Source organism: Notothenia rossii (genome assembly GCF_949606895.1).
Source record: "Notothenia rossii genome assembly, chromosome: 3".
Lineage (NCBI taxonomy): Eukaryota > Metazoa > Chordata > Actinopteri > Perciformes > Nototheniidae > Notothenia > Notothenia rossii.
Window position 1 is genome coordinate 28005351 of NC_136901.1, and position 12973 is coordinate 28018323.

Here is a 12973-nt window from a genome sequence, read left to right on the forward strand (position 1 = left end):
GAGTTATCTTGCTTGATATACTGTATAACCCATTGGATGAGTGTCCGTGCCTCCCTACACTCTTCTTTTTGTATTTTGTATCTTTGCTATATCCTTCTCTAACCTTGATTTGACACAAAGTAGTTCATCTTCAGTCCAGCAGCTGCAAGTTGTCGAGTCTTATTCTAAAGTTGCATGAATCAGTTTCTGGCTCTGTACTATAGGTGCAGAACTCCACATTTTTCATTTTATGACATAAATAACATCTTATTTTTTTGGTACCATGTGATTGGTTAGAGAGAATCGTCACTGACAGGAAATCCCAAACCATAAGCCATTTTGTAAACGCGCAACAATCTTTCTAGATTTAAAGAAAATTAAAGCCCTCAAAACTACATTGGACATTATAGTTCTTCACCGCAATAAAACACATTTGATCAATTATTCTAAGAAAAATATTGATGCTTTAAAAAATGATTAAAACAAAAATGACAAATGTAAAGATAATTGGAAAATATATGGCTTTTCTTTTCATTAAACTGCAATCTAACATTATATCTTTCATCTACAGTGCCTACAGAAAGTAATAATCAAGCAATTTCTTTTTTTTGTATCCACATTTGAGTGGAATAACTACCACTAAGGGGGAATCATGTCAGCAGAGTGGCTCGTATGTATTAGCCCATAAGAAACCAGACCCATTTCTACTTTTGGGGAAATTAAGGGGAACATCATTTAGACTAAATAGACCACCTAGAACATATTTCTGACAAGAAACCCCCCCCTAGTGTCAAATATCTGAAATGTGACATATGTCACATTGGGCTTTAATGGTAAAATAACTCTTATTTTTAACTTAATTAATGAGGAGGATTTTTTGTTTTGAATTAGTTTGAACATTCTTTGAATTGAAGAATAAGAACATATTAACTCAATATCATTGAATCAGCTAAATTAACTGAGCAGATCATAATAATATTTCTAACTTTGGGTTTACTGTTAAAGGGTTAAAGTCCCGATGTGACACCATTGTCAGCGATATTTATCTCATTTGTTTCATATCAATTTGATCAATAAATGTTTCCACAACAGGTTGAATGTAATAAAGGACATGTTATGTAAGCATTTTGATTCTTAAATGGCTTGAATTTGACCTTTTAGCAACAACAAAAAAAGCTTTTGAAATGTAGCTAGTTCTGTCACATGTGTTAGCCTGGCACATGGACATCTTGGACATGTTGTTGTGGGAACACAAAATCAAATGTCCTGGACCATGTGTGTCACTTAGGGACTTCATTTTATTCATGAGATAAAATAAAGGCTATGTGGTATAAGGAACTTTCCAGAACATTTAAAGTTAATGTGACACCCGTGTCACGGTGGGTCCTTATGAGTTAAATTAAGAAAAAACACTTTATTTTTTATGTCGTTACAGTTTTTTCCAATACTGGCATTGTCGCAGTACACCATGCTGTTCTTAGCGCTGTCAAAATTCTTTAAAAGCCCTCATTAAAAACCTCCACATTAAACATAATAGCAGTCGTTACCTGAGCGGGGAAACCGCACCATGTCTGCTGCAGACATTAATGTTAGCGGTCGAGCTATTTTTGCCTTGAGATGTCTCCCTGCTGGCTAATGGGATACACAAAGTCTTCAGCACTGGATATCATAGCTCAATCTGTTTGTATTGTAAGCCAGTAGAAGTCAGCACCGGGGCGTCCCACCACATAATTATCTCCCCGACTAAAGTAGAAACTTCGCGATGAGCCCCACACATGGCGAGCAGGTGGACTAACCTGTCTACTTAGCAGGAAATATGCTACGTGCTAATGTCAGGCATTGGAGCGGTCAAGCGCTCAGGTTACAGTCAGCTTGTGGTCAGCTGGGGAGTGAAGAATCCAGATTTATTGTAAGGCCACAGCCGGTGTGAGCATTACAGCATTTGATCTGTGTTTGTATTGAAGGCTGATCTTCTGCGGTCAGGAAGAGATTCTCACAAAAGCCAGCGGACAGTTGAAGAAAAATTGCTGGTGACAAGTACGGTCTGAAATGATCGATGATGACCTCTTTAGATGAGTTATCCTGTTATACAGAAGACCACAGGGCACAGTTATTAGACTTGGACATTCAAAATCACTCGCACATTATAATAGAAAGGAGGTTACTTTAACCATCTATTTTGTTTCTTCTTATTCACTGAAGAGACATTTACTTTTCCCAAGTCTTTGCAGGAAGCTGAATAAACTATTCCTATTCATGTTTAAAGACTTGATGTTTGCACTTTATCTTCACAATTATTTCTGTGCACAAATTGACAAATGCACATCGAAACCCGAGTGGAAAGCAAGAAATGATTGAAGAATTTGTGTATCAATATTAGCAACAATTTCCCAAAATTCTGTTAAATGACGGATGGACACCTCATTAATACTTCAACGTTTATTAAATATTCTGTAGTAGAAAAAATACTATTATACATATTTACAAAGTCTTATATAGTCACACTTGTTTTACATTTTCATTGATGTCATATGACTGGGAGTGCTGATATCTTCCTGATGGCTTCCTGTCAGATGATGAACAGAACACCTTAAAAGAAGAGAAAAAGGAAAACAAACAATTAGCACAAATGCATCAAATCATTGCCTCTGCTAAGGATGTTTTTGGTTTCTTTGTTGTTAGCAATGTTACCAAAAATCTACTCTCCTTATTTTCATGAAACTAGGTTCAGTACGTGATTCTGTGTTGCTTATTGCTACAGTAAGGCTAAGGTCCAACAACACTTGCATCCCGCGGCAAGGAGTGTGAAGGTTTACAACATACGTCACTCCTGCACCCTTACCTACATCTGAGGCATCGCACGCTTGCCTCTTGAGTAGCCTTTTATACTCCGACACTGATAATGACGGCCATGTGACATTTTATTATCCTGCTTTGACAAAACAATAACTCTTGCAATACACCCTGCATCAAAAACACCTAATTTCATTTTCAGTTTTTCAAAATAAGAGTTCCTTGAAAGCCTTTTTTTGCAGTTGAGGACATTGCATAGCAAAATAATTATAGGTACAAACTGTTAAATGTGCAACTTCTTATAGGTAGACAGACAAATGTTACCTTTTAAAACAGTACACTATTTGATATTTTAAGTATTTTCAGTCACAATAATCACAAACAAGAAACACTAAATCCTGGCTCTCACCTCTTTCTCATCATTTGTCGAGTCAACTTTTTTCCAAGTGTTGCCAGTAGTCATCTAGTTCCTGCCAGGTTTTAAGAATGTCTCGGCGCCATTGATGTTTCCTTTCCATTATCATCCTCCCGATGTGCAGCCTGCTCCTCACAAGGGTAAAATCTGGAGGGTACCAGTCTTTGGAGCTCCTTTTCTTAATACTTTGATATTTCTCTGCTTCTTCACCATGACTGCACCAGCTCTGGACAGGTGTGAGGCTGCCATGTTCAGGTGAAATGACCGATCCCACTGCCATGGCTTTTAAGGAACAGGCGTAAACCTCTCGGATGTTTTCTCGCTTGTGTTCGCAGCAGTGTGCAGCCCGTCATACAGCGAGTGTCTGCAGAAGAGTGAGGAAACAGTGTTGATGCTGCGCGGTCAAAGTCTTGAGTGTTTATTGAAGATATGGATTTCATCAGCCCTCTTATCCTCTCTGTCTCAAGTTTATAAGACAACGGCCCAATAGGATTGTTTATCACAAATGTCTGTCTGACGTCCGTATTATCCACCTCCTACGTCAATGATAACCGTATATGGGTATAATGCGCAGAACACATCAACCTACGTTTGTGCAAGAGGTTGACAATAATGTTATAAACACTATGTTTTGTCTCTCCCTTCCTTTTATGACTCATATAAAGCCTAAATGAGTGACCTTTGTTGGACTCGTTATGCAGATTCAGAGTCAGTTGTATGATATTTACTGGTTGCAAAAATGCACTACAAACACTTGAAATCATGCCCAGTATATTTGTCTTATATCTAGTCAGAATATGTTTTTACACTTGCTATAAGACATCATAACTTCACAAGTAACAATACAGTGAGATATAAGGTCTTGTTTTTAGACAATGCATCATCTTGTTAAGTCAAATAATCCTATTTTGAGTTGTATCTCAGATGAAATTTATATTTTTGTACATATTTATTGGAAACTCACCAACTAACATCAGAAAACAGAAACCTTTTGAGCATTTGCGGCTTATATTGTAATACAGCATTTCCTGATCCTGGTAAAATATAGCTAATTACAAGATCTGATTTATCTAAATGGCCCATCTTATTTCAAGAAATCTTATCAAGCACATTTTCAATTAATTTTTTTTCCTTTATTTTTTTTGTCCATTTATTTAACATGTCAGAAACAAAACATACAACAATAATAGTAATATTTTTTTTCCTTATAATAATAATAATTATAACAAGAGAAAAGAAAAAAAACGTTCAAGGTACAAAAAAAAGAAAGAAAATAAATTCTCAAATAATCTCTGTCATGTTCAACAGGGGCGAGAAGAAGCTTAAAATAACGTTTCTGTTCCTACCCCCTCTAGCGTACATTTTTTTGAAAATAAAAGATTAGGTCATCAGTGTCATGTTGTAAAACGTGAAAACAACTTTTTTCATTCTTTTTTAAACTTGTTTTTGGAGCAGCATTTTTTCCAGTGTGGGGGAAAGACAAGAAGTGCATCTATAGTCATGATTAATGCATTGGGATGCAGACCTCACCACTGTTGTGAGCAGGAAGCATGACATGTTCTGCACAGGTATTCTGTTTCAACAGGAAACACATCAAATCGAATAAGTAGCGTGCCATTTCACGAGTACTTTGAAAGGCTGTGTCAAAAAAAGTGCTCATGCATCATTAGGAAGGTGCCACGCATCGTTATAAGACATTAAAACACGGGAGTAACAGAGCGTGAGCGCAAAGGGATGTGATGACAGCGGCAGGAAGAACATGAATCTTTCAAAGGTAGACACCCCTCACCCCTCCTCGAGGCTTCATTGTTTTGTGCCGCTCAAAGTAAGAAGTGTCAAAGATGGCATTGGGAAAAGTGGAGCTTTGTGCTCCCAGGACAGACTGCTCTTGGGATATCAAGTTGAGAAAAAACTGGCAAGAGACAAGAACATCTTCAAAGGCAGTCTGAGGAAGAACATTATGACAACCAAATGATCCATCAGGAATCAGAGAATGTGATGAAAGTGGTGCTTCACATTGATTCAGTTTCCCAGAGATGTAAGTTGTTGCATCGTCGCAGGTATCCCGTGTGAACGGAGGAAGGGAAAATTGTAACCATCAGTGTTTTCTTCCTCTTTTTTTCACCCAGAAGAGTGTCTTGTTCCCTGAGGCGAGCCAACACTCTGTCAAGGCCTTCATGACTCCTGCCGTTATCAGTCCTGGAATCCAGAAGTGTGTGGGCTTTGGTCTGTAATGAGAAAATATTAAACTAAGTGCCTCGTAATCCCCTCGGTTCCTTCATGGTGTGCGGAAAAACCCTCTTACACAGATCGATGTGTGGGGGCCGGAGACTGATGTGGCAAAAGTCGTGGGATGAGAGAAAGGGCACCCTTTTTTTCCGAGTTTATGAAAGAGGAGGGGAGAAGAAGGCCCTCCTGCAAAATGTGTTAAGTGAAAGCTCACATAAATCCCCTTGAAAGTGGATTAGTGAAAATATATTTTCCTCTTAGGTTTCATCCAGACAGGAGCCAGTCTTGAAAAACGGGTGTCCTTATCTAAACATTGGATGGAATCTTATTAATCAAAGGCAGCAGTGCGCGAAACACAAGTCTGGGTTTTGGCCTATTGCAGTACGGAGAAAGTCAGTCGCTCTTCACAGTTTCCACCCAAACAGTGGGAGCTGGCACCACGTTATAGGAAAGCTCAATTATAATATCAGGTTGGTGTTATTCCTGTTGATTATGTGCTTTTGAAGACCCCGACTTGCCCCAGAGTTCACTTCCTCTCCTCTTCCCTGGTTCAGATATGCTCTTTGAAATCCAACTCGCCTCGGAGGTTAATGAATCACCGGCCTGGTTCCCTGTTTTACTTTCACCCTTGGCCTTTGTCACTTTAACACACACTTACACACTCGCGCACACACTGGAGCCTCGCATGTGTAGTTTTGGGAGATTGGGATGCCCGTTTCAGTTAGTTCTTTCAATCACGGGCGGCTCTGCAAACCCGAAGTGTGTTTTCTTAACCCCTGTCATGTTCATTTCAAATAAACCTAAACCTAGCCAGAGTTAGTGCATGCTTTAACAGAATCTAACACATTCATTAGAGGGAAATGACTCCCAACGTCAACCTTGAGTAGTCAGGACTTCAAATGGTGGCCATGTCTCCTAAAAATACTTCATGCTGGACAGTTAGAATTAGATTCCAATGCTGTTGTTGAATGTCTGTGCAGCATGTCATGGCAATCCATCCAATAGATATATCAGCCTGGACCAAAGTATGAGAGCGACCTAAAGCCACGCTGCTAGTGTTGCTTATGAAACAGTTTTAAACTTGGTGACACTGTGGACCGGTGACTTGAAACATGACACAGGATGCATGAACTTTATCGGTATTTGACCAAACCCATGATATATCCCTTTACCTCCTCCCTACAATTTATCTGATGTACACGTACAGGAATGTCACACTTCCTGTATTGGGGAAAATATCGCACTGAATCTAATCCAGACGGAACCTGATTTGTTGAATATTAATGTGTTTTAATGGGAGAATTGCGAATAAGTGTTTTTGTCCTCGTCATAAACCCCCTTTCCTGACCTGATAGCGTAACCCAGCACTTGCCCCCTCTTTGGAAATATCCAGTCCTCTGCCAGATCCTAATGGTTTAGTCCAGTGGGGGTGTGCAGGATGCTTGACATTGGCACAGTACAGCCAGCTTGTTTGCTCAGGGAAACGAGTTTGATAGATCCCGCTTTTTAAGGCTCCAGCCAGTGAGAGTTTAGCTGTCATGCACCATTAGCCTGTAGCTCAGTCTGGGTCCAGCACGTCATTTAAAGAAGATGGATGCAAACTTTTGAAATGACAAGGAAACGGTTGTCAGATTTGTCTGGTGTTAAGACACTGAATGTGTGAGAAAATAATTTCTGTAGACGAGTGGGGGGGTCATCTCTTGAGAAAGACACAATCGGCATGTTCATCTCGGCCAGGCCTCCATTTAGCCTTGAGCGAGGACATCTGGTCACTTAAGTGGTTTTCAGTACACACACACACACACACTCAGCAAAGCTTCTCTTTATGTCCGTATGCTTGACTTATATTTGCTTTACCCCTGGCTCTGGTTGTGCAACATTTTAATTTTCAGCATCGATGGCAGAGAGGACACGCTTCAGTGCAACATTAGTCATGAGATCTCCTGTTGTATTCACTTTATAGAAGGCTGTATTTTCATAAAGGGTTTTCAAGCAGTTATTTGGGTTCCCATGCTAAAATGATTGAAGTATCTGGGGTATACAGTTTTAAACAGTAGAGTCAATCTGAGAAACGTGTACAATGTATTTTAACACTTTCTCACAGGTATAAGATGAGTTTTTAAACTGATTTGCAGACTCTACGAATCAACGGTTTTATCCGAAGCGACTTACAACGAAAAAATAAGTACATCAAAAAATGCCATTCTACTAAAAGTGTGAAAATAACGGAAAGGGAAATGTATTATTATATATACATTTGTATTTTATGGGCCGAGGTGCTAAGTTTTCAGCCACTAAAAAACGTGGTATTTTCTGCTCCGATAATCCCAGATATTAAGTTGTTGCCAACAGCTGCCGCATGTGCAGATCCATACCCGTGAAAAATGTGCTCATACTTTATGATCTTGGTCATCCGAGGAGGCTTTTGCCCACATTTGACTGCGGTGACTTATGTGTTGTTGCAGATGCCTCCTCACTGCGAGTGACTGCCGCTAAGCAGCACTGAGTGTGAGGCTTTAGAGCAGATTTGATTTGTCTTATTTAAGAGTCCATTCTATGGCTCTTTCCCACACAAAGCTGCTGTATGATTTGTGCAGTTGCTTGGCATCATTTTTTTTCATCCCACAACTTAAAATCTGTGACCTCCTACTATGCGGAGTATCCTAACCCCACACCCCTGCTCCGCCTCGCTCTGCCTTGGCAGCGGCCCGGGATGCAGGCAGTTGACCCGGGTCATTGCAGGGTGTTTATGACCCGCAGAGAGCAGCTGAGGGCCCCCGCTCTGTGAATGTGTTCGTCCTGCAGAATGCGGGCCCTGCTGTGCTGCTAATGGGCCCTATCCACGATGCCCCTGTCCCTCCAAGAGGTGGGTTATTGCGTCGTCTGATATCAGATCCCCTCTGCTGGGAATTCCTACAGAGTCCATAATGATTCCCTACATCATGACGGACGTGCGGTAGTGAGAACAAACCACACAAAAAACATACAGTGCTCTGTAAATCATTTGACAATTGAATTACATTTCCCACTATCACACATTTTTCCAGAGTGGTGTAATAGCCTAGAAAGACAATGTTATAAATAACAAACAGTGTGTTGTCATCACCATTCTCTGGTTCAGTCTGTCTTTTCCTTCTGGTTCCTTCACCAAGAAAAATGCAGGAGGGAATCAAAAGTCATCAGTCGTTTTTTTGTATCAGTCCAATTTTATTGCACAAGTAATTTAAATGACACCTGGTGACATGAAGCTTCCAACTGGCGGCCGAAACAAATCAAAATGAAGCTAACCTCAACTGTTTTTAGCGCTAATGACTCTGTGAAGCTTCAATTAATCATGTGTTTTTTTCACTCTTCCCGGTTCCCTTTTCTTTCCCAAAATGTCTGGTCTGGTTGTCTAAAGAATTGTATACAAATATATCCTTGCAGTTAACCAGTGTTGCTTTTGTGTGTTTGTAATCAAAAGGTTTTACATTGACCTACAGGACTCCTGATATACATTTTGTGTTTCAGGTTGCGGCATGGGCCAACGATGGGGACGCAGTGTTCATCAGGGAGTACACTCTGATTCGACGAGACCACCTGGCAGAAGAGCCCCTCCAAGATGCCATCCAAAAACCAGACGACTCTGTAAGTGCCTGATCAGAAAACATTACTCATTGTCGAACTTGGTTGCTTTTAATTTGAAACAAAAACAACTTTTTTCCTAAAAAATGCTAAGCCATAGGATCTCAGTTCTGAACATCTTATTCGGAGCGGTACATTTAGTAATACAGGTCACAGAGTAACTGGGAATGCAACAAAAACAATATAGAAATGTAGAAATAAATTCAGATACATCTAAATCAGCCAATAAATCTATCACTGTGCGTTTACGTAACATACCACGCAAGAGGAGTGAAGTTCAGCCGGTACACCTCAGAAACACGAGTGAATGATGATGGTGGGACATTGGGAGGGGAGGACGGGCTGACCTAGCGTGATGTGAAACATGCAGCACACGCTAACACGCACTTAACACATCGGAGGGTGGGGTGGCTTTTTTCTGCATCACATTACTCCCTCTCTGTCAGCACCTTCTGATGAGACATGTAGCAGTTTTTCTTTTCTCACGCAGATGTTTTCATTTGTTGGGCCGCTGGTGTCACTATCTCATCCGCTCATTTTGAGAGGAATGTTAAAACTGATCAAAGGTTTCTGAAAAGTAAATATGAGTTATACCATAAGGTTATGTTTTGTATTATTTGCTGCGAGGAAATAATGGAATTGACCCGACTGATTTACTGGTTTTTCTGCACCATACATGACCTCCTCCTCCGTCAGGTGAAAAGTCCTATTTGCACAACTTTTAGACTCCTCCACGCTTGAGTAAATGACCCTTTGACTTAACTTCATGAATATTCAGCAGCCCTGTACCCCCTTTGAACACTGATCAATATATAGTGACATCTCTTTTGATGGTCTGCTTAAACTCGCCTTCACATTTTCAAGTAAATCACGAGGCATTATTTTAACTTTCACATGTGCAGGACAGCAGAGGGCAGAGGTCGTATTACTTCAATCTGGAGGGAAAACGTTTTTATCACTATTGTTAAGTTAAATTTACCCTACCCAGTGTCCTAAAATGACACATATTTGACATTTAGTTTTCTATCTTTGCTTGTTACATTCTCTTTTATATCCTAAAGGCAGACTTGATGGAAAAAACCTTTAAAAACAATCAGAAGTCAAGAATGTAAATGCCGTATTACATGCTAACTGTACTTGGAAACCACAAACAGATATATTTACAGCATTTGGATTTCACATTGTAACCAAGCAGCATTGTGATTTATGATCCACTCACCTCAAGCAAATGTCGGTGTGTGCATCAGAGAGTGGTTTTCAAACCCAACACCACACAAACTACTTTGATATATCCCACAAACTGTACTCATGCCGTCCAGACATCAGTTGCTCTTTATGGGTTTCATTTTTGGTCATATGGTTGGATTATGTTTGCCATAAGGTGCACAGAATAGTGGAGGAACATCTTATTCCACTTTAATGTAGATTAAAGGATGAGTTCAACATTTTTAAGACTCACTTATTTGAACAACAACAAGATGTTGATTTGTTGATGACATTATTATAATGCAGAAATGTTGTGTTTCTGCAGAACGCTACCTCTTTCTAAAACAGTGACAACTTTTCAGTTTGAAATACTGAAAATATTTTATTTTTAGAATAATTTTAATTCATTTTTTTGCAAATGTTTTACCCCACTTAAAAAAACATTATTATTTATTTTATTATAGTTTTTAAATAGTTCTATATTGGCTCCTTTTTTTTAGAACCTCTTATTGTGTTTATATATGCACTATAAAACACTAGAGCAAAGTCCTTGTTTGTCTGAACCTACTTGGCCATACCCCTGATTCTGATGACATATTATTAAACCTATGCTATCCTTTGCTACAGATATGATGCTAACATGTCTTGGGATGGGGAGCCTGCAGACTCTCAGGAGAAACCCTTGTGTTTCCTCTCAGTCTATTTCCAGTCTCTCTTGGCCTGTAGCGCTGTTCTTTGTCAGATCCTGCTTTTATATTAAGCTTGATTCCAAGCCAAGACAAACGCAACTTAATTAGCAAGCAACCCAGGAGGTGGATCTCAGACTCCTAAGTGTGTTCCCTTTCTTTAGTTTAAATGTCATGTGCCAGGGTCGGCCGGTGGGCAATAAGACTGACCTCCCCAGCACCCTGTAGCCCCTCCCCCCAGAGGGCCACAGATGAATTGTTCTCTCCGAAGGGAAGTGTTTTTCCTGGCAGCCTCTACTTCGACGAATAGGGCAGTCTTAAACAGCTTAAGCCTAAAATACCTTTGTAAACTAACCCCGTATTTATTATGTGATGGCAACTATGTACTGAGCTTCAACAATGTGGTCATTCATAAACAAATATCACATAAGTTTATTAGGTTGAGTTATTCAACATGTGCGGGGGGTCTGATGGCTAAAAATGTTGGCCTCCGAGTCTGAGAAAGTTCTCTGTGTGACTGAATGAGTAAGACAGTGAAGATAAACAGAAAAGATACTTTTAAATCTCCTTGACTCAACATTATGAATGAAATATCCAGCAATCTTGAGAGCAGAAACTAACTCCAAGTCATTTTGACTTTAAAAGTTTTGTTACATTGTCAGATTTTATTAGCCTAAGACAGATAAACCCATTTATCTCTTTGAAATCTAAATTCTAAAAACTAAAGTGGAGTTTAAACCCAATTTCTTGAATTTCTGTTCTGTGGGGAAACAATTAAATGGAGGAGAATAATTGAAAACTGCTAAGCTTTATCACAAAGTGAATTGTAAAGAGTTGGGATAGAAGAGAGAGACAAAGCCACTGGAGAAAAATAAGGAAGGCGATGGAAGGAGAGACGCAGCACACGGTTTTCTCCTCAGCTGGCTGCTGTCTAGACGGCAAAATGTGATCATCCTGTCAACAGACAACTTTAAGCGGGTTACTGAAAGGTGACCCTTCATTTACCAGATGAGAGTGTGTGCGTGTCAGTTTCCAGTTGTGTGAGTTTCTCACAAGCAACCCTATCCCCTGTCACTGTATGGAAGCTACTGCATGTTTGCTTTGAAGCATCGATCAGTTGTTGATATGAAAAGTAGATTTGAGTTCAGCTCCATCAAAAACTCTGAAAAAAGTTAGCACGACAGCAGGTTATTACTGCACAATTAATATGGACAAAATAAGCCATTATAATCAAATTATCGCTAAGTAGACCAGTGTCCATATCATTGAACTTTGTTTATTGTGTGTTTTGTCTGTTTCTTTCAGCCAAACCATATTTTTTCTACACCAATCCAAGCAGTTTTATTGCGGTCTTGTTTTGTTTCAAATTACCACAAAATATAGCCTATGCCTTAGGTTGAAGGTTGAATAGGTTAACTTCAGAACATAATTTTGTTGTATGGAAACCTAATTTGTCAGCATTCCCAGACCGCCAATCCCTACATATATATATATTTAAAAAAAATCTGTTAACCCTAAAGTAGCAGAGTAGGACACACAAACAGCAGCAGTAGCAGAAGTAATCTGAGTACCTAGATCCTCCTCCACACTCAGGTGCCCTGATTGTTATGTTATCCACAGCAGTAATGGCCAGGATATTATGGGTTGTGACAGTAAAGTGTTGGTAATGACTGTCATTAGAGCCCCACTTTGCGGCAATGATTCGTGTGAGGAGGATACTTCCTCCTGCCTGTCTTCACATGTCTCATGGAATGATGATTACTGTATGTCCTTTCGCACTGCTGGAATATCTTCACACCTCTTTCTGTTAGATGTCCGAAGTTTTGTAAGACATATCTGCCCTCTGTCTCTCTTACTACATTACTTAATGTTTTTCATGCTCAATTGCACTGCACTCAGTAACAGACCGGCAGTGGCGGTTCTCTACTAATTTTATTTGGGGGGCCGTGATGGGGGCCGTCATTATGAGGGGCACATTTAATGCAGGAACAAGGAGATTTAAAAATATTTTGTTTAGCATAAAGTAAAAAAAAAACATGAA

General features: G+C 39.7%; 1 protein-coding gene and 1 long non-coding RNA gene across 2 annotated transcripts in view; one reads left to right on the forward strand and one right to left on the reverse strand.

Moving 5' to 3' along the window:
* The window catches only part of adamtsl3 (ADAMTS-like 3), a 91707-nt gene that overhangs the window by 22658 nt on the left and 56076 nt on the right, over positions 1-12973 (forward strand). The window contains exon 2 of the mRNA XM_079669211.1: positions 8927-9043. Coding sequence (XP_079525337.1) covers positions 8927-9043 — 117 coding nt within the window. The remainder of the gene's footprint in view (positions 1-8926; positions 9044-12973) is intronic.
* On the reverse strand, positions 2404-3626 carry LOC307033355. The gene is made up of 2 exons (XR_013806479.1): positions 3182-3626; positions 2404-2568 (listed from the first exon to the last, which is right to left on the reverse strand). It is a non-coding gene; the product is annotated as an uncharacterized lncRNA (long non-coding RNA).